Source organism: Giraffa tippelskirchi, chromosome 11 (genome assembly GCF_054371585.1).
Source record: "Giraffa tippelskirchi isolate mGirTip1 chromosome 11, T2T-mGirTip1v1.2.pri, whole genome shotgun sequence".
Taxonomy (NCBI): domain Eukaryota; kingdom Metazoa; phylum Chordata; class Mammalia; order Artiodactyla; family Giraffidae; genus Giraffa; species Giraffa tippelskirchi.
In genome coordinates, this window is record NC_137285.1 from 103,623,277 (window position 1) to 103,648,120 (window position 24,844).

The 24,844-nt window shown below is 49.0% G+C and overlaps 1 protein-coding gene across 1 annotated transcript in view; it reads left to right on the top strand.

The window, feature by feature from the left end:
* TMPRSS4 (transmembrane serine protease 4) overlaps nucleotides 1-24,844 on the top strand; it is a 118,231-nt gene that overhangs the window by 54,901 nt on the left and 38,486 nt on the right. The window contains exons 2-5 of the mRNA XM_081538058.1: nucleotides 17,563-17,596; nucleotides 20,158-20,271; nucleotides 22,950-23,102; nucleotides 24,594-24,723. Of these exons, the coding sequence (XP_081394184.1) occupies nucleotides 17,563-17,596; nucleotides 20,158-20,271; nucleotides 22,950-23,102; nucleotides 24,594-24,723 (431 nt within the window). The remainder of the gene's footprint in view (nucleotides 1-17,562; nucleotides 17,597-20,157; nucleotides 20,272-22,949; nucleotides 23,103-24,593; nucleotides 24,724-24,844) is intronic.

Below are 24,844 nucleotides of genomic sequence, written 5' to 3' on the forward strand. Positions count from 1 at the left end.
AAAGGGATGACCTGCTGGGGCCCCTCATGTTCTGGTCTCCTGACTCTTGAGCACTTCCCATGACACTCCTCTGGACAGTCTGGCAACACTCCGGCCCCAGGGCTGGGGTAGCCGGGGCCAGGAAGGGCTTGAAGCAGCTCTCCACTTTACTCTATAATTCAGCCAGGATCGAAGCACCCCCTCCCATGTCCCATCCCTAGACGCCCAGCCTGTGTGCAGAGAAGCTGCATCCTGCCAGGGCTCTCAGAATGGAGGAGGGAGTGATACCAGCCTGCCTGAGTATCAGCAGCTTCTTGGTGTCACTTGGAGCCACATAGGAGGAGGCAGTTTTTTGTTTTATAGTTTTATTTACTTTGGCTGCACCAGGTCTTCATTGCTGCTTGGGCTTTTTTCTATTTACGGGGAGGGGAAACTACTCTTCATTGCCGTGCGCAGGTTTCTCGATGCATTGGTTTCTCTTGTGGAATTTGAGCACATGGGCTCAGAAGTTGTGGTTCCTGGGCTCTAGAGCACAAGTTCAACAATTGTGGCACACGGGCTTAGTTGCTCCACAGCATTTGGGATCTTCCCGGACCAGGGATCAAATCTGCATTGGCAGGTGGATTCTTTACCCCTGAGCCACCAGGGAAGCCCCAGGAGGCAGTTTTGATGGCAGATTGCTGGGGCACTACTTGTAGAGTCAAAGGTCACATGGCCAGCTCCTTTGTGAGCTTATCAGTCTCGAGATTTTGAGACTCACTGTCTCCTTCTATAAAACAGAAATATTATCCACACTACCCCCTAGGCACACGCACAGGGTTAGCCTAGTGATATATGAGAATAGCCTCTGTAAACCAGGGAACCCTGTGCAGAAGTCAGGACTTTATGACTAAATAGAACTTGCTCCAGGGAATGGCAGACTGGGGGGCATGGCCAACACTGACCCTCCGCTGCCCTGGGCAGGAGCTGAGTGCTCGCTGCTCTGTGAACAAGCTGGGGACGGTGAACACACTGGGGAGGAGGGGCCAAGCCTGGGGCCCCAAAGGCCAGGCAACAGTGAGGCCATAATCCAGGATGGCACCCAGCGGGCTTCCAGTCCCTGAGCAAACCATTAAACCACCGTGCCTGATAACCTGTTATTTCCTCTAATGAGGCCCAGACACTATAGCTCCCAGCCTTGGGAGAGATGAGACAGGCTTCCCTCCTCCTCCCACACCCCAGGGCCACTCCCTGGACCGGGTCCTGCCTGTGGCTTTATCTTCATAATGATTCTCCCTCAAACCTATTCAACCAGGTATGCCAGTGAGACAGGAGCTAGGGAGGGAGAGGGCCCTGGGCAGAGGTCTGAGCCTCAGCCCTCAAGGGGAACATGTTCCTAGGTATCTGATACCTACAGCTGAGCCCTGGAGGGAAGCCTGCGCTGCGGGGACTAGCCGTCCTGGTCTTAACTGGTTACTGCCCTCAAGGCCCCAGTACACTATGAACCACAGGAGTAGAGGGCTCAACATTTGAGGTCAGTCTAACCCCGGGCTACCCTGGAGAAAGCAGGTCATCCTTGCCTCTCCTCCTCGACTTGCCACTGGTATAGGCCCAGAGGTTGCTGGGCTTGGTGGAACTCAGGAAAGTGGCTGGTCAGCAGGCAACCTGCTAGCAGTGGGGGTCAGGGAGCATGAGTGGGGTCCACTTCAAATAGAGGCTGAGTCCAGGAGCCCACTCAGTCCTCATGGCGCCTTCCTGGCTGGTAGACAGAAGAGTGGGCCATGCAAAGACCCAAGAGAGCAAGACACGCAAAGAAGGGCTAGGCACCCTCCTGTTCTCCAGGCCCCCCCCATCTGCTGTGACCCCCAAGGTAGCTGCACGCTTTCAACTGCCATTTAATCAGCCCCTGCTACCGGCCAGCCTCCAGACGGCCGGAAGTAGGGCAAGAGGGTACAATGCCTGGGTTCTGGCCTGGAGGTGCTCGAATCCAGAGGAAGGGCGGCTCCTTAAGCAAAGGATCCTAAGGCAGTGTGAGCAATCCAATAACCAGAGGAGGCGCAAGGTACGGGTGGAGCAGAGAAGGTAGCAGATTCTCTCAAGGGGTGGCCAGAGAGTCCTCCCAGAAGAGACAATACTTGCACTTGACCTTGAAGCAGGCTCTCTCCAGGCAGGAGGAAGTGCTTGTGAATAGCAGAAAGCATGGCAGTGCAGCAGCAAGGGGGCAGGGGCGGGGGCTGGAGCAAAGGGCACAGGCATAGCGAGCACAGAGGACGAAGCTGGGGTCTGGGCCCCTCGGGGTGTCATGCAGGCTCTCTGTGGAGATCAGGTTCAGGGTCCCCGCCCTGCCCTGGAGCTCAGCGGGGGCTGGGCCAGGGTGAAGTCCCAGCAACTGCTGGGTGCTTGTGCTTCAGGTTGAGCCACCCCAAGAACTTGGCACAGCCCCACCTCATCCCAAGAAATGAGTGCCATGCCTTCTCTGTGCCCACACTAGACTCGCTGGTGACAGAGCAGACGTGGGCCCCATGCTCACGGAGCTCAGCATCTAGAGCATGTGGAAGGTAGGAAGGGGTTGATAGTTATCAACAATCTGACCAACTCCGGTTTCACTAACAACTGAGTATCTATCACAGGCTGTGATGAAACACACGGGAGCTGTCAGAGCCAGACCAGGGCATGGGCCTGGCTAGAGGTCAGCAGAGGCCAAGGGCTGCATAGGAGCTGGGATGTGAGGAGATGGGCCATGCCATGTGGAGGGAACAATGGGCTAGAAGGTGGACGTACAGCCCCCAGGCCCTCTTCTGGCTCCCAGGGCTCTTCCCTCCAGCCTGGGGGTGGAGTTCTGTGCTTGGGTACGAGGACATGGAGAAGTAGTTTAGAAGTCAGCCCTGGTCTGTACCCCTGGCCTCTCCTTCACCCTCTCTGCACCTGCTCTGTGCCACTGAGACCCCAGCGGTCATCTGCAGCAAACACCCTTCACTTCCAGCCTGTGCCCTTGACAAAGACTGAGAAACTCTGAGGAGCTAAATGTGGGAAGTGAGGAGAGACTAGTTCAGGACAGAGGGGGAACATGGAAGAAACCAAAAACAGGGCTCAAGAACTCGGGATGAACTTTTCTGAAGCCCAGAACTAACCCAGGATAGCCGGAGACAGATGTTCTCAGGCCTGAAAGTCTTGGCAGGCCTCTCAGATTTCCTCAGCTTACCTCCCCTCACTCTTTCTTCTTGCTCAGATAAAAGCATCTGCCTCTATAAAGCATCTCAAATGACCAAGCAATGATCCACCCCAACAGTGATTCCCCAAAACCTGAAATGCATTCATCTGCCACATTATTTTACAAACATCAGAGTTACTACCAGACTATGAGCTTTGAGAGGAGGGTCTGTCTCTATTATTATTTTTACTTTTTTATTTATTTTTGGCTGTGCTGGGTCTTCACTGCTGCACAGGCTTTTCTCTAGTTGTAGGGAGCAGGGGCTACTCTCTAGTTGTGGTGCTCAGGCTTCTTGTTGCTTTTCTTGCTGCAGAGCACAGGCTCTAGGGCTCACAGGCTTCAGTAAGGCTCATGGGCTCAGTAGTTGTGACTCCCAGGCTCCAGAGCACAGGCTCCATAGTTGTGGTGCATGGGATTAGTTGCTCCACAGCATGTGGGGTCTTCCTGGATCAGGGATCAAACCTGCCTTGTCTCCTGCAATTGGCAAGTGGATTCTTTACCACTGTGTAAAGAAGCCCAGGTCTGTGTCTTTTCCATCTTTTTAGCCCCAAACATAGCACAGGACCTAGCACAGAATAGGCACCTGATAAATGTTTGCTAACGAAGGACAAATAAATGACCAAAGACTGGAACCCCTGTAACTAGCAGTTTGATTTATCTGACACTGACAAGATTAGCCAAGTCTGAATGGAAAAGATCCCAGATGCCACCAGAGGTGTTCCCCAGCTGTTTTCATCCCAGGTGGGGCTGGGGTGAGGCCTGAGCCCACCAGGAAACCCCAGTGATAAGGAAGAGAGAGTTTGAGCAGAGCCAGTGTGGCAATCCCCCTGCAACGTGATTAACTCCACCTCGCAGCCTGCAGCTCTGTCACGATCACAGGAGAGAAACTTGTAAACAAGACTTAAGATTCAAAACCGCAACACCTCTCCCCACTCCTCCCTCCCAGAGCAGCTCTCAGCTTCCTGGCATAATCCGCATCCATCCGGAAATTCTCACAGGGTAGCAGATGAAGGAAACACTTGAGGTAGAGGGCGAGAGGCTGCGATGGCACCCGTTCAGGAGTGGGCACACATCCAGGGGTGTCAGCAGTGTCTTCCGTCATGAAATGTGCAGCACACTGGTCTGGCAGGGGCTCTGCCTGCTGGCGTAGCTGATGCTTTAGGCATTTTCTGCAGTCAATTTCTTCCTTTATAACATGCGTGCATGCATTCAGCGTGTGCTTCCTTGAGCATACAGTATGTACTATGCATGGCCAAGACATGGTAGGAGATTCAGAGAAGAATACCCAAAATCTAAGCCCATATGCTCCATATACTCTCTATGAATGGAATAGAGGCAGGGAAAACTACTTCCCCCCACCTCAGGCAGAGCAGGGCATCTGTTCACCCAAGGACATGAAACAGAAAGGGAACAACGTAGCTGAGGTCACCGCACCTCACCTTCATTCCATTCCCACCCTGACACCGGGGACTACATGCATGATCATGCCTCTGATCCCCAGAGAAGAGGGTCCTGCCAGGGTGTCAGAGGACCTACCCTGGTGAGCAAGAATCACTGATGTTCTAAAGAGGATAGTAACAATAGCAGCTGCATCTCATCTCCACCTGAACACAGCAAGAGGAGCATTTTGTGGCTGGAGAAGCACTTTCATATCCAGAATCTCCCTGAATCCTTTTTTCAATATTTATTTTTTTGGCTGCACCGGGGCTTAGTTGCAACACGTGAACTCTCAGTTGCAGCATGTGGGCTCTGGTTCCCTGACCAGGAATCAAATCCAGGACCCCTGCATTGGGAGCATGGAGTCTTAGCCACTAGATCGCCAGGGAAGTCCCAAGAATCTCTCTGCCTCTTACCCCAGCTCTCTGAGATGTAGTGATCCTCCTTGTACAGATGAGGAGACCGAGGCTCAAAGAGCTCAAGTGACTTGAGCAGGATAACTTAGCCAAGAGGAATCAGGGCTGGGACCCTAAGCTCTGGGAGTTTGGGATCCAGTGCCCTGCTTTTCCTTCCTGCTGTTCTATCTCCTCGAAGATGTGGACCCATAAGACCTGAACTTAAACCAGAAACTGTAAGACCAGAGGGCACCACTTTCCTATCTAGAAGCTGATAAATTTTATAATAAAGTACGCATTTAGGGAAGACTGCATCAGCTGGTACCATCAAATGGAATAAAGACAATGTCATTTCTGCAAGGAGACTGCATTCCTTGCTAAGCTACTAAAGGTCATTAAGGAAGAAAGAAAACACATGGACACAAGAAACCAGTGGGCATAATTAACTCAGACTTTCAAGAAGGCCTAGAACAAGTTTCATGCCTGATGCTACCTAGGAGAAAAGCAAGTTACTATGAGATCACTAAGGACAGAAAATTGATTTAAAGAGAGAATGTTATGAGTAAATCAGCACTAGGACTAGTCTTATCCGGCAAGAAAGTAACAGAAGTTCCTTATTAACAGCAAACTCTTCAGAATCATAGGCTCTAAGGAAAGGACTTTAGAGGTCTTCCAGATAAGTGGTTTCCCCAAATTTGGTTCGGCCTCAGAGCCCTTGGCCCCTCTGAAATCTAAGATAGAAACCCACTTGGAAAACAGAGAAAAAAACAAAGCTGCAGTATTTGAAAGAACTGTGACCCCCATCCACTCCTCCCCTGCCTCTCTCCTGCTGCAGCAACCTCTGGGGGCTCCACCAAATCCCCTCAGGATTCCCCAGAGCGCTTCACTGGCCTTGCCTTTGTCTAGAATGGAATTTCCTTCATGATTCAGCTTCTACTCATAGTTCTTCTGTGGTTCATAACATTCTTCCTTTTGCCAAGAGAAAGCCATCTTTATGTAACTTCCCCCATTTGTCCTCAGCATCCTTTTTGCCTCCACCTTGAGGTGGTCCTACACATTTTTTAAACTTTTATTTATTTTTTATTTTTGGCTGCACTGGGTCTTGATTGTGCAGGTTTTCTCCAGCTGTGGTGAGCAGGGGCTACTCTCTAGTTGTGGTAGGTGAGATTCTCACTGCAGTGGCTTCTCTTGCTGCAGAGCATGGGCTCTAGGGTGCATGGGCTTTAGTAGTTGCAGCTCTTGGGCTCTAGAGCATGGGTTCAATAGAGAAACACAGGCTTAGGTTCCCTATGGCATGTGAAATCTTCCTGGACCAAGGATCGAATTCATGTCCTCTGCATTGGCAGGAAGACTCTTAGCCACTGGGGAAGTCCCTCCCTACATATTTTAAAGGACCACATCTGTGTTACCTGAAACCTTCACTTCTCTGGCTCCTGCATCCTCCAATCTTTGTTCATGGAAAGATCACATATGTCCCATGACATCACTTCAGGTCCCCTAACTGCCCTGCTCATTCTGCCCCCAGGGCACCCTCATCCTTCAATTCCTTTCCTGAAGTCAGAACCGTTGACCTAATGAAACCATAAAATAGCTGCCATTTGCTCTGCTCCTATTACACACATGCTAGACCCTCTACTAGGCTTTCTCATTAATAATTAATGATATTTTAGTATCTATTATGTCAAGGCCTTCCTAGGTTCTGTATTAATATTGTGAATTATTAATTTAAGTAATACAATATATACTCCATGGGCACAAGGACTTTGCCTACTTGTTTATTGCTATATCTCCAGTCCCAGAACAGTGTCTTACTGAATGGACAAGGTATTATTATTGTTGTTGTTATTAATATTTATTGCATCCCTACTATGTAACGGTCAATGTGCTATATGCTATGCATATTTTGGTCTCATTAAGAGGAAGACGTTGAACCTCTATCTCTATGTCTCTGTCTCTCTCACTCTCACACACACATACACACACACACACACACACACACACACACACACATATCCTTGAGGCCCCCAGGGGTTAAATAACTTGACTGAGGGCCATGCTGCATCCGGTATGAAACATAGTCTCCCTTAGAAAATGGAAGCCCAGAAAGGAAAAACTTCACTAAGCGCTACCAGTGTCATCTGAGTGGGCAGGAAAGCAAGGGGCTTCCCTGGCGGTTCAGTGGTAAAGAATCCGCCTGCTAATGCAGGAGACTTGGATTCGATCTCTGAGCCAGGAAGATCCCCTGGAGAAGGAAATGGTAACCCACTCCAGTATTCTTGCCTGGGGAATCTCATGCACAGAGGAGCCTGGCAGGCTACAGTCCATGGGGTCACAAAAGAGTCAGACACGACTGAATGACTGAACAGTAACAATGGTAACACAGGAAAGGAGCTTCACGTTGTACAACTGCAAAGTAATAGATGCAGAGCAGTCACGGAAGCAGCACTGAAGCACCGTTTACAAGATCATGAGCTCAGGGTTCACGGGCAGAGATCCTGGAATCACTACAAACTTCAGCCAGGAGATGGCAGCTCTTTGTCGCAGCAGCCAAACTGGCCCACTAGAAGCTGATTCTCTGGCCTCGTGCAGAACTAGGGAGAATGCTCAGCCCTCCCTGTGTGGAGCCACCTCCAGACCCTCCTCCAATGCTGTGGGGAGTCCTGCTCCCCAAGCCTCCGAGGTATGTTAGAGGAGTGAAGTTTCACAACAGGAAGATCCCCTGAAGAAGGGAATGGCTACCCACTCCAGTATTCTTGCCTGGAGAATTCCATGGACAGAGAAGCCTGGTGAACTACAGTCCATGGGGTCGCAAAGAGTCGGACATGATTGAGCGACTGAACAACAACAGCAGTTTCTCTGCATATCAAAGCACTGTGCGCATCATCTCAGTCAATCCTCACCAACAACCCTGTGAAACAGATTGTATTCTCCCCATTTTACAGATGAGGAAACAGAAAAACTGAGTAACTTGCTCAGGACCACATGGTCGATAAGGGGTGGAACTAGATTCAGGCCAGCGCTCCTGACTCAGAGTTCAGAGAATACAAGAGCAGAGAGACACCCCTCCTCAGACCACAAACACCAACTGAGGAGGACCATGAGCAAGTCTGTGTGACCATGAGAAGACCAGATGGGGGTTCCTGTGAGCTTGAAAAGGTGCGTCGAAACTAGCAGGTAAAGCACCTGATGGAAACTTTCTCACTGTCAGGTTTTATCACAGTAAGTTTTATCACACCTGAGTTCCAAAGGAAGAAATTCAGTCCAGAAGATGTTAAATAATTTACCTAAGGTAAATAGTAGCTAAAAAAAAAGCTCCACAGGTAAATAGAAGAGTCAGATTTTATAACGCCAAAGTCCCTCTTCCATCCCCACCATTTCTCTCCCTGTTAAAGTTTAAAGGACAATTCAGGACAAGCAAAGGGAGTATGATTTTTCAAAGGCAATATAAACTTTGTGGGGTTCTTTTATCAACCTCGGCCTGCAACATGGATGGCTGTTCCTTAGTTCAGGTAAATTACAAGGTTTAGGGAACCCTGCCAAGTTTGAGATTCATCAGCTCTTCCCAAAGGCAAACCCTTAAGGGTCCCTGTCAGTCTGGGTGGCCTGCCTCCTGACAGCTCTCCTGTCCCCTTCACCCACTGCACAGGCATCACTCTCAGCTGTGCAAAGGTGGGGACACTTCCTTCCCCTCACACCCTGCAGGGGAGGGAAAGTGGGCTGGATGGAGCCACTATCAGAAAGCAAACTGAATAAAGTAGAATTGCTAAGAGAATTCAGAGAGGCTGCAGAGAAGGGGCTGCTCCTCCTGAGGCCAAAGGATGGACCTCAGGTGGGATTTGTAGGAGCGACAGGTAACAGCAACGTCAGCGGGAGGAAGGGCTCTGCATTGGGGAACCACGGCTTCCTTCAGTTTGATTCAACCCAACAGGCATGTACTGATACTTCACAGCAGCCCTTTACAACATGTGGCAAAACACCACAGTGCCTCTGTACCTCAGTTTCCTCACTTGTAAACCAGGAATTGTCACAGCTTTGCCCTCTCCCCTGGCCCTACCTGGAGTTAAGAGCTGTGCCTGAACACAAAGGCTGATTCTTAATTGATGGCAGCTGAAGAGCAGGCTGGCCACAGGATAATGGCAGGTCACTTGACACCTCCCTTCCGCCCCAGGCCCTGCCCTGGAGCCATTATATGCTGGGATGGGGCCAAGGTGCTCAGCTCAAGTTGCCAACAGGTCAGCATCTATGTGGCTTAGTACAAGGCAAAATGGTTTTGAATGTAGCAACTGAGACTGAGGTCAGTCCAAAGGAAAGCGTGCTGCCATAAAGACATCTCTGCCTAAGGCAGAGCGAGCAAGGGTGTATCCAGAGGCCCCTTCTTGACAGGGCAGGGATATCCACCTGTGTGTGGCCAGGGCTAGGGGGCTCTGCCTGGACATGGGCTCTAACATTTCAGAAAATACTTGAAAGGCAGCATGATCTGTCATTTCTGAGAAGCTTCCATGTACTCAGGGCTACTGCTTCATAGCCAGGCTCGTCTCAGGACACTCACACCCTCCTCTCTTGACTTGTGATCCCTCAGCCCCCACTCACAGCCACTCTCCTTACCTTACCTGTCATGGCTGAAGCACCCAAGAGAGAGGGTACTCGTTTCAGCCTGCCAAAGGCATCAGACCACAGATGGACAGTATATAACTGCTTGCCGTCAGGTTGGGAGTGGGATGCAAGTTCATGGGTCAGAACAGTGTAAGGCCCCTCAGAGCAGCCCCTGAGCCAGCCGATGGCTGAGCCCCACTCTGCAGGCTGACTGGCAACAGCCTCTGGGTCCCCTGGCTCACCCAGAGAACTTTCCCCACCCCCTCCCCTGGGTTTCCCCACTCCCTACTGTATCACCAGCCTTAGCAACCTAGCTGCCACCTGCCAGAGCCCCAGAGGACCTGTATATCCCATCACCTAGCAACAGCAGAATCCCTGCTCTAAGTTTTCCCAGGGAGACCATGGGAAGCCAGGGCTTCAGACCCCGTGGGAGCCTGAAGCTGCCACAGACCAGATCAGGGCCAGAAAGCCCCTTTCTGTAGACCCCTGCTTTTCTCCCTTCTTCTACACCCCAATCAGCCAGCTCTGCCCTTACCAACTTCTTTCTGGAATAAGGAATGAAGAGATAGCATTACAGAAAAGAAGAGAGAAATGAGGTCTAAGGGCAGGCTGCTTGGCAAAGAAAGGACACCAAGGAGATGACAAGGCTTTCTGGCCTCTGTGAGCAGTTGCTTCTTCTTTGCCTCACTATTAGCCTGGTGGTGCCCATTTTCTTGTGCGGTTAGCTACCCTCTTCTCTGCTTCATCATCTCTGAAAGAGAGCTCCCAATTACTGAAAGGATCTTGAGGTTCAGAGAGGTTGAGGAGCATGCCCAAGCTCACCCAGCAAGTCAGAAGATAGGACAAGATGAGAACTCATACTCCCAACTGGGTCTTTGTCTTTCCTACAGTACACTTAATCCTCGCCCTCATTTAAAAACAAGAGCTGCCTTATGTTTGATTCATCATCTCTGTGCTGAAGGGGAAACAGCTGAGATAGTTATCTGTAATTTGGAGCTGAGCTAAATACAACCAGGAGTTTCTTGGGATCTAAAACAACAGGAACTTGAGGGGAAGGGATAGTTAGGGATTTGGGGTGGGCATGCACACACTGCTGTATTTAAAATGGATAACCAACAAGGACCTACTGTCTAGCACAGGGAACTCTGCTCAGTGTTATGTGGCAGCCTGGACGGGAGTGGAGTGTGGGAGAGAGTGGATACATGTATATGTATGGCTGAGTCCCTTTGCTGTCCACCTGAAACCAGCACAACATTGTTTATCAGCTGTACCCCAATGGAAAACTAGAAGTTAAAAAAATAATAAAACAGCAGTGGCTGAGGTAAATAAAGAAAGGAGAGTAAACAAAATAAAGGTAAATAAAGGAAGGAGAGCAGGTGATAAAGGTGCAAAGCTAAAGGAACAGAGGGAAGAAGGGGTAGTAAATCAATAAAGCTCCTGCCAGGTGCCAAGCACGGTAGTAGGCCCTTTCCTTGACTCAGTCTGGGAGGAAGGTTTTCTCACCCCTGCTCATGGACAATTTAGCAGAGTCAAGAACCATGCAGAGGTGGGTTTGCCTCCAGACTGAAGAAGGGTTGGGGAGATGCTGGGAGTAAGTTCTACATGTTGATTGCATGCTAATTATATTCAACTAGACCTCATTGCAAGGGAGTAGAGAATCGGAAGGATCCAGTACCGGTTGACAATAACCAAACAGGTTCCTGAAACAGTGGGGAAATGAAAACAACTGTCCACCAAGTCCAAGAGGCTGGCCTCAAGGGCTCGATCTGTTACTTGCTCTGGGGCCATAGCAACCACTTAATCTACAGGAGTCTGGGTTTTCTCTTGTATAAAGTGGGGATAATTTCTCAGGGTTGTTGTGAAAGTACTTAATCCTCGTGGCATTTATGAAAGATATGTAACAATACCCAACTGCAGAATAAGTTGTTCTGCCTCCATATTCGGGTCTTGGGTTAATGTCTTTCTCCCACCAATTGAGAAGCAAGGTAAGAAGATTCTCTCAGAGAATCAGGCAGTAGGCAGTAACATAATGTTTTCCAGCCAAATAACTTCCACTCCCTCCCACCTCCCTCCAGCTCATGCCCTCTAGTCTCTGGAGCCCTAGGGATTCTTGCCCTTTCGTTTTACTCCAGACGGCAGGAGCCTTATTCCAGGATGAGCCCTGGGTCAGACACCGGTTGGGCTGGCCCTGTGAGTCAGGGCTTTACTGGCAGACTAAGTCAATAAGGCAGGTGACCCAACCAAAAGAGGAGGGCCAACGCCTTTGCATGGGCAGGGCTGGGCCTGGGCTGTGGCAATTGTGGCCAGAAGTTGAGTTCAAACTGATGATAAACAGAGATGCCTCCAGCAAAGCGGAAGGAGACACAGCTGGTCTTTGGTGGCCTCCCAGCCCCCTTCCCTCTATCAACTCCAAGGCAAGACATTCCCCTGCCTGGAAAGTTTTCTCCTCGGAAAACAAGGGAGTCGCCTGAGATGGTGTCCAGAGACCCTTTCAGCTGTGTACACTGTGATCACACGGGGATCCACCACAGTATTGGGAGCAGGCCAGATCCCAGGATCTAATCTGGTCCCCATATCTCTCAGCTCCCCCCTCCCCCTTTCCCTCTTCTCAGGATTGATTTTGGACCAAAAGGCAACGCAGCTGCTGAGTCCCCATCTTTATCCTGCTAGGAAAAGTCATTGGCATTGATTCTCCTCAGCTGCCATTCGTAGGCCTAAAACACACCTACCTTCCTACCCACTATCCCCAATGCCCTTGACCTTCAGCAGCTGCCCTTGCCAGAAGTTTAGTAACCCATCATCTCTGATCTCTGTGCTGGAGATGTTTGCCAGAGAGGCTTCAAGAAAAACCAAAGAGTGAGCCACTAACTGAAGAACTCGGGCAGCATACGAGTAGCAGGGACTTCCCAGGTGGTCCAGTGGTTAAGACTTCACCTTCCAATGTAGAGGCAGCAGGTTCAATCCCTGGTCAGGGAGCTAAAATCCCACTATGCCTTGAGGCCAAAAAAGCCAAAACATAAAACAGATACAATATTGTAACAAATTCAATAAAGACTTTTAAAAATGATCCACATCTAAAACAAAAAATTTTTTTTTATTATTTTTTTTATTTTTTATAAATTTATTTATTTTAGTTGGGGGCTAATTACTTTACAATATTGTAATAGTTTTTGCCATACATTGACATGAATCAGCCATGGGTTTACACGTGTTCCCCTTCCTGGACCCCCCACCCACCTCCCTCCCCATCCCATCCCTCTGGGTCATCCCATTGCCCCGGCCCTGGGAATCAGAACAGAACATCAGGAGGATGGGAGTTTAACACCTTGAACCCTCAGCAGAGCCAGGTGGCTGAATTTTTCTTTTCTCTCTGACCCTCGGGTACACAGCCCTGGATAAATCATAATCCTTCATTCATGGCATTTTTCACCGTTGGCCCATGCAGGGCTTACTGTGCATAGCTCACCCACTAGTTTCAGTAACATAATAAGTCTCCATAAACCTACCACCCAAAACAAAAGCTAGGATTTAACAATAACCTACATCTAACCAGGAGATCTCCTTGCTGAGGTAGGTGGGCAAGTCTCTTTTGTTTATTAATTCAACAAATCTTAGTTGTACATCTTTGATAGGCCAGAAAGGGTGCTAGAATCAACCTGAATCCCATGTTCATAATTTCCTTGCTTTTTTTGGAAAAGATTCTGTCTTCTATGAAATCTTCTGGGAGTTAATTTTTCCTTTAATATGAAATTGCTCAAGTCATTCGTATTACTTTGTGGCACTATAGTTTGTGTGTTTTGACTGCAGCATAATATTCTATTGTGTGAATTAACAGCCAGCTTCTTCAAGGCTAGCTTGGGACTGAGCCCTGAAACTGCAATCTTTTCCTTAATTTTTTCATTCAACAAGGATTTATTAAATACCCACAATGTGTCAGGTATTGTAGGAGACACCAGGGGTGCAGTCATGACCAAAACAACCGCAGTCTCTATCATTCTAGTTTGCAGGCTTTTTCCCCCATTTTTCTTTTGTTTTTCTAAAAGGTATGGCTTTTTCTGTATAATGACCACTATTCAGTTGATAGCGACAGAAAGCAAATTAGCCAGGGGTACTAAGGTCACTTCAGTTCAGAGATGAGGAATTCAAGGCCCCAGCAAGTAGACTCAAAGCCTCTTTTGTTCCTTCTCTCTCTCAGCTTCTAGCACAATTCTGGACCCACCAAAGGCAAACAGTCAATATTTGTTGAAATAATAAACAAAAGAGACTCAACCTACCTACTTCAACTGATGTAGACATTTATGTGCAGGCAGACTCCGTGAAAAAGAATGAATTGACAGGGCAATTCCTGTCTGCTAACTGGATGTTCTTGATACCCCTCCAAACTGCCCCTCCCATAGCCTTCCACATCTCAGCACATACCCTCTTACCTGTTCATTAAAAACCCAAAAGCATTCAATTTATTAGTAAGGCCTATTGCCTTTAGGCCCTGGAGGAGGGCATGGCAATCCACTCCATATTCTTGCCTGGAGAATCCCCATGGACAGAGGAGCCTGGTGGGATACAGGCCATGAGGTCACAAAGAGTCAGACATGAGTGAGCGACTAAGCACACATTGCCTTCAGGGGCTTCCCTGGTGGCGCAGTGGTAAAGAATCCGCCTGCCAATGCAGGAGACACAAGAAACTCAGGTCAACTCGGGTTCCATCTCTGGGTCACGAAGATCCCCTGGAGGAGGAAATTGCAACCCACTCCAGTATTCTTGCCTGGAAAATGCCAGAAACAGTGGAACCTGATGGGCTACAGTCCAGGGGGTTGCAGAAAGTCAGACTTGACTGACCAACTGAACACACACACACATTGTCTTTATCTTCGAAGCACAGTTGAATCTTTCACCAACCGTCTATTTATCCCTCCTTGCTGTAGCCACACTGATCTCCATTCTGTCTTCCAGCACCAAGCTTATTCCTGCCTGCCTGGCAACTTCCGGTCATTCAAGCCTCAGACCAGAGGCCCTCCCTAAGCTGATCTCTTCCCTAGATCTCCCATTCTCAGCACATAGCCAGGCACTGTCTCCCATCACCCACATTACTCTCGGCATAGCACCCAACTTTCTCTGGGTTTATCTGTTGAAGGTCAGCTCTCCCCTATTCTCCCCCTGACTCCCCCACCCACTCCTGATCCCAGGATACAAGCTTCTCAGGAGCAGGGCCCCACATATCTTGTTTGGGCACTTCTCCCATCCTTGCTGTAATTATTTCTCATTTGTCTTTAAATCCGCAGCTCCCAGAGCAGTGCCTGGTACAACACAGACCCTCAACAAATATTTGTTTAATACTTAACTGTTGAACCACTGTGGTTATCAGACAAGTGTTATTTCTTTTCACCTTTGTATTTGACTGAATTAGACAAAAGAGCTTTGTAGACTGTTACTTGCTGTTTGTGTGTAGATTACTGTTGGTAACATTACCTGACTCTGTAGCTATCAGAAAGGCGGGGGGGGAATCACCAGATTTGTTCTCATCTTCATCCTGGAAGTAGTTACTGACATAGGCCCTTGTGATGGTGGAGGAGAGATAGCCCAGAAGGAACTACAGTACAGAGCCCAGAAATTTAGCAGTCATTTACTGGGCCTCTACTAGGTACAAGCCAGATGCAAAGCACTGACGGCACAAAGGCAATAAAAAATAGAGACCACCTGACTGGAGAGTTCCCAGGGTAGAGTCCTGAGCCAAATGTCCGGAGGCACAGGGTGGAAGAGCCAGGAAGGAAGCTGCTCTGTGAACCAGGCACTTCCCAGTAGATATCTCACAGCAGCACTTCGAAGCAGGTATCATTTTCCCCACTCTACCGAGGGGACACCTGAAGCTCAGAGAAGTTAAGTATCTTGCCCACATGCTAACAGTTAATAGGAGGCAGAGCCCCTGTTTCAACTCGGTCCCTGCAGAGCCTTGTCCATCTCTGCTGCATCCCCCAGCTGCCCGTGGCCTAGTGCCCTGATAGGGCAAAGCCAGGCAAGTCCCCACAGCAGACCACAGAGTTGAGGAAGAAAGGAAGAAGCTCCTTCTCCCAGTGACTGTGTCTGCCATGGGAGCAGGCAGCTCCCAGGGACCCCACAATTTCTAACCTAGATCACCCACCCAGGCATTAGAAGAGTCCCTCTCAATCCCCAATGGGACTCAGAAAATTCCAGCTGGAAATGTCCAGGGACCTGCAGCTTACCTACCTCCTCTGGAATGGCTGTGACCTCAACCAATGGGCAGGTGAGCCCCGAGGTGGAGACCTAGACCTCGCCCTGCCCAAGGACTCCAGGTCGTGTGCTGGACAAGGAAAAGGAAGTAAGAAAAGAGAGTTCACGGAAGGCAGGAAAGCATGAACTTAGGTGGCACCCTCCCCTAGCCTCTGCCTTGCAGGAAAGGGTACAAGTACTTTGCATGAGAGTCTTTGTGTATGTATTTTTGCATGTGTTGACAAGACTACACTCAAAGAAATACTTCAGTGTCCTGGTTGCTTTTTGTTTCTGTTTATTCTATTGAGTATAACATATGTTCAGTAAACTACTCAACTCTAAAATGTACAACTCAATGAATTTTTACGCATATGGGCTCAGTGGTAAAGAATTCGCCTGCTATGCAAGAGACTCAGGTTCGATCTCTGGGTCAGAGAAACATGCCCAGGAAAAGGAACTGGCAACCCACTCCAGTATTCTTGCCTGTGAAATCCCATGGACAGAGAGTCTGGCAGGCTACAGTCCATGGGGTTGCAAAAGAGTTGGACACGACTTAGCGGCTGAACAACAATATACCCCCATGTAACCAACGCTTAGATCAAGATCCAGTTTTCCAACATTCCAAAAGGCTCCATTGTGCTCCTTCCAATAACCCTCATTATAATCACTATTATGATTTCTATCACCATGGATTAACTTTACCTTTTAATCACATATATGAAATAATACTCTTTTGTGTCTATAGTTTCTTTTTTTATTATTATTATGTCTTTGAGATTACTCCATGTGTCTTTGCATTTTGCACTAGTTTATTCTTGTCTATTGCTGAATTATATTCCATTATATGAATATACCACAATTTACATATCTATTCCACCAGTGATTGATTTTTGGGTATAGTATAAAGACTCATACACAGGTGTTTTGCTGGACAGATGTACTCATTTCTCTTCGCCCTAATTCTTGGTCATAGACTCATAGAACAGCCATTTGTTTAGCTTTAGTAAACTCAGCTAAACCTTTTTCCAAAATATTTGTACCAATTTACACTCAACAGCAGCAGCATGTGAGATTTCCAATTGCTCCACATTCTCATCAACACTTGTTATTGTCAGGCTTTTAAATTTTAGCCACTCTGGTGTCTGTGTAGACATGGCTCATTGTGGTTTGAATTTACATTGGCCTGGAATTCCCCGGTGGTCCAGTGGTTAGGACTCTGCACTTTCACTGCCGAGGGCCTAGGTTCAACCCCCAGTCAGAGAACTAAGATCCCACAAGCCGTGTGGCATGGTAAAAATAATAATAATAATTTACATGAGGCTGATGAGTGATGCTATCAAGCATCTTTTGGCACTTAATTGGCCATGGAAGCATCTCCTTTTGTGAAGTGTTTGTTCAAGTTTCTATAGAATTATATCATCCATAAAAGTAGACAAATGATTGACAAAAACATAAAAGAAAGCAAAATCATCTTAGAAACTCAGTAAAACACACAGTAGCCCAGCAGCCTTGTTTCTATAATTGGTAACTAGTTGCTACAAATAGTAAATCTGCTGTACCAGGTCATTTGAATACATAACTGATTTTTATATTTTGAACCAATTATTTAGATATCATGAAGCCCTCCAACTTAGACTTAACCAGGGAAAAGAGGATGTAGATAAAAGCCCTTCCCTCAGCTCATAGCCCCAGACTAAGAGGCTCCCTCGCTTAACTCACTGACTGTTTTTCCTTCAATTGCAGGACCGTGAGATCAATCAACCCCTGAACAGCCTCGGTAAGCTCAGGTCTGGCTTTCCTTTGTCTACCTCGGCCTCAATCAGTTACCAAGTAGATACTAAACTCCTCTTGCAGGACCCTCACCACCACCTCCAACTGCTAAATGCTACGGGAGACACCCATCCATCATTCAACAAACATTTATTGAGCAAGTGTAATCTCCAGGATTCATTCTATTAACATAAGTAGGAGGCACAGTCTCTGGGGAAATAGAACCAACAAACCTAAAATCCCAATGGCAGTGATTCTCTAATTCACTCATTCAGTTACTCATTCTCTCATTCCTTCAACAATGCGCTGAGAGCCGGCATGGGCCAGGCCCTGGACTGGACATTGAGCTACAGCATAAATACAATACAACAGCTAATGTCCCTGCCCTCATGAAGTTTACAGTCTGACCATGCTGCTGAGGAACAACCTGAACAAAAGTGTTTTCACCAGTAAAATAGAAAATGGGAGGGACTTCCCTGGCAGTCCAGTGGTTAAATCTCAGCACTTCCACTGCAGGGGATGTGGGTTTGACCCCTGGTCCGGGAACTAAGATCCCACATGCCATGCAATGCAGCCAAAAATTTTTTTAATTAAATTAAATTGTAAAGAATAAAATAAAAACAAAAAATATCATATAAAATGAAAATAGCAGTATTTGCCTGATTTACAGCAGAAAGAAAGAGTTAATAAAGCCTTCCCAAATATAGAGGGTTGTTTTTCCTCTTGTTCCAGTTCCTTAAATTATTGATACCTATGCCTTATAGCCTGGATCAGCAAAAAAAGTAAGCAGAGAAAAATTAATATCACAGATTCATAAGGAAATGACCAAACCCACTTACTTTAACAGCTTATTATTTCAAGGTCATTGGTTAATAAAGATCACAAACAATACAATCTTCAGCAGGTAAAATGATGCCTAGTTTATACTTTGCAATTTAACATATCAATATTCCATGGTATCCCCAAAGAAGACCTGACATACAAGCGCTCCATCACCTGAGTAAGCCTGGGAACTGCCAAACGGAAAACAATTAAGGGAGCCCAGGAGGGAGAAATCAGTGCCAAGTGAAGATTCCGAGGTTAAAAATGATTACAGGTTGTACAAGGACCAAGGAGGGAACCTGCTCATGTGGAACAGGGGCTGGCGAAGACTAGCAGTGGGAATCCATCTGACGGGGAGAGGGAGGCCAAATTACACTGGATTTGAAAGCCCAGAAAAGAGTGTGGTCCAGTTATGGAGGTCGTAGGGAGCCCTTGTGTGTTCCGAAGCAGGGACATGACAGGATGAAAGCAATGTATTAGGAAGCTCTGTCTAGCAGCAGATGGCCGGACGGTCTGAAGAGAGGAACTGAGGCAGTCAGGGAGGCTGTTCATAGGTCAGTGGGTTGGTTAACTTTATAAACAGTAAACTTTATAGACAATAAACCAAGAAAACCCTTCCCTTCATGATGATGTTCTCCATGAGAACATCAGGGAGGCAGAGACACTGGCCCTGGACAAGAGAACTCATCAAAGAATTCCCAATAAGTCATTCACTTCTGGGAAAACCAGCCAACCTTGTATCCCCAGAGGTAAGTGCTCAATGAAGAAATTGCACATGAATGAAGGAACAAAATATCTCCATGTCCACGGCCACAGGAAAGAGGACAGTTTTGAACACTCACTGCTGGAACTTGAAAAACAACACCCACTAACATTATTAATAACCTATCCTGTTGCCAGGTGGCACTAGTGGTAAAGAATCCACCTGCCAACACAGGAGACATTAAGAGACGCGGGTTCAATCCCTGGGTCAGGAAGATCCCCTGGAGGAGGGCATGGCAACCTACTCCAGTATTCTTGCCTGGAGAATCCCATGAACAGGGAAACCTGGCGGGCTACAGTCCATAGGATCACAAAGACTCGGACATGACTGAGCCACTAGGCACACTGGACTGGACAAGGATGTACTGTGCTGGCAGCCCTGCACACCTGGAGCTTAGAGTCTAGTCAAAAGTTAACCTGGGAAAGAGGATGCATGCACACGTGCTCAGTCGTGTCCGACTCTTTACAACCCTGTGGACTGTAGCCTGCCAGGCTCCTCTGTCCATGGGCTTCTCCAGGCAAGAATACTGGAGTGGGTTGCCATGCCCTTCTCCAGGGAATCTTCCCAACTCAGGGGTTGAATCCCGTCTCTTAACGTCTCCTGCATTGACAGGCAGGTTCTTTACCACTGGCACCACTTGGGAAGCCCAGGAAAGAGGTCACATGACAGTAAAGGGAAAGGGGACGGGCCTCTCCTGGGGCAGACACAGGTCAGACTGGACAGGGTGAAACATCCTAGGACAGGCTGTCATGACAAAGGGAAGGTGCCACGGCAGGAGGAGCACCGGGAAAGATGGACAAGCCCGGGTAAGTGAAAGAAGGTGGGGGTCCACGTGCTGAGGAAGCTGAGCCTAGTCTGCAAGAATAACCCCAGCACCAAACAAAACTGTCCCCAAAGTTTTCCCAGGGCCAGAGGGTGGGGAGGCTGTAGCCCTTGGCAGGGGCAGCCTCCAAGGGCTGACTGCTCTTTCCCTCCCCCTACAGATGTCACCCCCCTGCGCAAATCCCGCACCCTGCTGGAGACCTTCAAAAAAGTGGGGATCCCGATCATCGCAGCAGTGCTGAGCCTGGCAACCATCGTTGTGGTGGCCATCCTCAGTAAGTCCCAGCCCCCATCTGGCCTCCAACCTCACCCCAGCAAGGGGTAGCTCCCACCCACCCGTCCCCTGCCCTCACCTCCCAGCGCTGCCCACCCTCCCCCCTCCCACCCCAACAGAGTCAAGGGGAGGTGATGCGCATATAGGTTTGAATCCACCCCTGCTTTGAACTAAGCCTTCCTCTCCGAGTGGAGGGGAGATGAACTCCGCCCCCATCTATCCCAAATGGATTCTGTCCCAGATGATTCCTTCTGCCGGGAAAGCACAGTTTGCACCAGTTACAAACCCACTCAGGCAATTTGCCCCCAGCCTCCTCCTTCCCGGGTCTGCAAACTGAGAGCTGAGTGAATTCTGGCAGCTCTGGGGCTGGAGGAGTGGAGCACATCTGCTTGTGAGAAGGGGGAGAAGGAAGAGGCATTATGGAAGATGCCCAGGAGGGCAGCGCCTCACCCCACCTCGAGCTCTGGCTTCACCGTGGCTGGAGCCTAAGACCCAGTGTGACCCAGGCAGGCCACTCTGGGGCAAAAGATGAGTGAACCAAGCAAGCCCTGATTCCCAGAGCCTGTCCCTCTCAGCCTCCCCCACACCCCATCCTATGACTAAGCCCTCACCGCCATTCCCCACCATAGCCAAGCAGGCTACTGACCACAGATTTCACCCAGGAAGTAGGGCCAAGAGGACCTGACTAGGACTCAAGACACCTGGGATGGGGATCCTGGTGCTGCCCCTTCTTGGTGCTGTGTGACCTTGAGTAAGTCTCCCAACGTCTCTTAACCTCAGTTGCCTTGCCTGTAAAATATCCTAGCTTCATCAGAGCGATATCAGAGAACCAATGAGATAATGTGTGTAAAGTACTTGGATTAAAAACCAGGCCGTGCAAAAGTGGAGGTCATCATGCAGTGTGTAGGGCTGAGGTCAAGGTCATGTGTTTGCTCACCAGGCCGGGACGGCTTTCCAGGAGCCTGGGGCAGCCTCTGCCTCATCGGAGGACACTCAGAGCTCATCTGGTCCAACCCCTCAGTCTCCACCTGGGCACTGAGGCAGAGAAGGGGGATGTGGCAGTTGAGGGGCCGGGACAATCAGGCCCCCAACTGAGTAGGTCCATTTCCACCTCCTGGTGGTGGAAATGCAGATCCAAAACATAAACATCACCCATCCAGAGTGCCCCACTGGGACATGAGATGCAGATAAACCCAAACCCTTTTGACCTTGGCTGGCCCAAGAGTGGTGGTGGGCATCAGCAGATTTGTTGTCCTAAGCCTGTTTGGCTCAAACTAATAGTAAGATGAGCTGACCTTCTCTGACCATGTGCCCTGCCACAGTGGAGAGAGCAGACAGGGCCAGGTTCAGGGTGAGCCAGGGCAGGTACTAATACATGATTTACAGTCGAGCTTTCCTTGTCCCAGAAGGTCCTGAGTGACTTCCAGCCCAGGGCCCCCAGGTTCTGCAACTAGAAGCAGTAACCTGAACTTCCCTCCTGGGCTGGGCTCCATCAGCATTTGTTTTCTGAGAGCTCAACTGGTGACACTGTATCCTGGCTTCCCCCGGGAGGCAGGACTGACCCTTTCTTACCCTGGCTCCTGACCATGAACCAAAACCTGAAAGTCAAGAAAATATCTGACCTGTTCCTTCTCCCTTACTTCTCAAGTCAGGAGCATCAGGACCAAGAAGTCACATTTTAAGCTCCTGTAGGGAAGGCTGGGAGAACCAGCAAAGAGCTTTGGAGCTGGACGGACTAATTGAAATCCTGGCTCCACCACCTAAGTGCATGTGGCTTGAGAAATAAACCCTAACTCTCTAAACTTCCATATCATTGCTTGTAACATGAGTTAATGATAGCACCTACTTCCTAAAGTTATTATCAGGACTCCGGGTGAAAATGCCCGGAAAGCTGTTAGCAGCGATAAGCAGGCCCATCATGACACTTGTTTCCATCACTCTGAGGGTCACTCAAGGGTGATGCTAGGCTGTCCAGGGGAGCTTCAGGCCAAAGGAGAGTTCAGTTAGACAGGAGGAGCTAGGAGAGTTTGGAAAAGTACGGAAATATCTGTTTCCTGAGGACTTAAAAACACTAGACTCCTTCCCATCATCCAAGACAGAGAAGGAACAATGGATTCTGAAGGCAGGAGGCAGAAGACAAAACAAGCAAAATGCCAACCTCGTAATGGTCTTTCAACCCCAGGTAAAAACACCTCATCCTAGAACTGCGCTTGATCGCGATGAGACACTTTCACAACCACCAGCCCACCAAGTGTTCATTTTCCACAACCCCGTGAAGACCAGAAAGGGCAAGCGATTGGTCTAAAGTCACCCAGGTGGTGGCAGAGCCAGCGCTCAGGTCTTCAGACTCCAGGCCCAGTGCTGTCTCCTCCGTCCCCAGAGGCCCTGTGCCAGCACTTGGGGTTGAGAAGCGAGTGGGGGCTATTTCTGAATTGCTCCTCACTCGTGATCTTGATAGACTCCTCAGCCATCTTTAGGGATGGGGACAGGTGTTATTATCTCCATTTTACAGATGAGAAGGCTGAGGACACCAGCAATTAAGTGGCAGAAGTGGGCCCAGAACCCACATCTGCCTGTCTCTAGGCCCAGCAGGTTTTCAGGGAAACACAGCCTCTCCTGCCCCTGGGCTGCCTGCCTGACCATCAGCCCTCACTGCCCTTCCCTGCCCTTGCCTTCCAGTCAAGATGATTCTGGACAATTACTTCTTCCTCTGTGGGCAGCCCCTCCTCTTCATCCCGAGGGAGCAGGTGTGTGATGGCCACCAGGACTGTGCCTCGGGGGAGGATGAGCAGTACTGCGTCAAGAAACTCCCCGACGGACCTCCAGTGGCAGGTGAGTCCAGGGGCCAAGGGGCCAGGGGAGTGGGCAGAGCACGAAGTCAGCTCAGGTCCTCTTGGTCCACTGCATAGCATCTGCCACCTGACTAGTCAGCTTCCTTCCCTATTCTAAGAGTCTTAAAATCAGGATCACGTCTTGTCTACTGGATCCTTGATACTCCCTTAGCATGTAGCAAACAGTACATTTTGATGAACAAATGTGGACCAGAGGGGACAGGAAGTTGTAACAACCTGCCCCATTCCTGCTACACCTGGATGCTGAATAATTGAATGACCTTAGGGAGTTCCCTCTGTTCTCTGACATCTATTATTTCAAGGGGACTAGAAAGAGACCATACAGCCACTAGCCAGCTATTGATTCTTGTATTTATTTTGTGTGTGTGCTTAGTCGCTCAGTCATGTATGACTCTTTGCAACCCTGTGGACTGTGGTCCGCCAGGTTCCTCTGTCCATGGGATTCTCCAGGCAAGAATACTGGAATGGGTTGCCATTTCCCTTCTCAAGGGGATCTTCCCGACCAGGGATTGAACCCAAGTCTCTTGAAATGCAGACAGTTTCTTTACCATCTGAGCCACCAGGGGTGGCTATTCATTATAGAAGTGTTTATTATAACACGTTATGGAACAAGGCTGAGCTAGGTCCTTCAAAGGATGGTTTGAACATAAAAACCCATGTTCTTCCTTGGATTGGGTTAATCCAGCTTGATCAACCTAGTACTTGGGCTCTGCAAAGAAAAGACAGCCCAGGACACGGGTGATGGGGGCTTTTATAGGGCAAGGCTGAGTGACATCCTGTGTATCTGCTCCTTTTTTTTACTCAGAAATCAAATGCCTGTGAGCCTTGCCACCCTACTGCCAATAGCAATTCTCAGTCTCCTACCCCTCTCTGACCTTACATGGAAAAAAGAGCAAAGTTGCTCTGAGTTTTTCCAGACTGGAGAACTAGTGTGAACCGCAGGTAGGAAGGCCTTATAATACAACCATCAAATACATATATGCAAATACATCTAAACAGTGAAAGTCACTCAGTTGTATCCAACTCTTTGAGACGCCATGGACTACACAGTCCAGGAAATTCTCCAGGCCAGAATACTGGAGTGGGTAGCCTTTCCCTTCTCCAGGGGATCTTCCCAACCCAGGGATTGAACCCAGGTCTCCCACATTGCAGGCAGATTCTTTACCAGCTGAGCCACAGGGGAAGCCCAAAAGTGAAAGGGGAGCTACTAATAATTATGCCAGGGCAAAAGTCAAAACGGAGATTATTCCCAGGACATCTGGTCACCCTAGCTCCTGTCAGAATGAGACTCAATCAGGCAAAGCCAAAAGGAGGAACTCCCCTTGAGGTGGAAAGGGTTGGTGTTCTGTGAGGCACCCCAGTTCCCGGTAGGGTTTGGACCAACGGTTTGGGCTGGTCACATGATGAATTCTGTGGGAGATGAGCCAGATGAGCCCCTGCCCTGAGCTGACCCGTGTTCCTTCCCTCCCAGTCCGCCTCTCCAGGGACCGATCCATCCTGCAGGTGCTGAATCCCGCCACGAAGAACTGGGCCTCCGCCTGTTTCGACAACTTCACAGAAGCTCTGGCCAAGACTGCCTGCCGGCAGATGGGCTATGACAGGTACCCAGCCCAAGGTCTGGTGGCTATCACCTCACCCCACGACCTCTCTCCCTCTCTTTCTTCTTTCCTCTTTTCCCCATTCCCTCTTTCCTTCCTCCTTCCTCTCTCTTTCCTAAAAAAT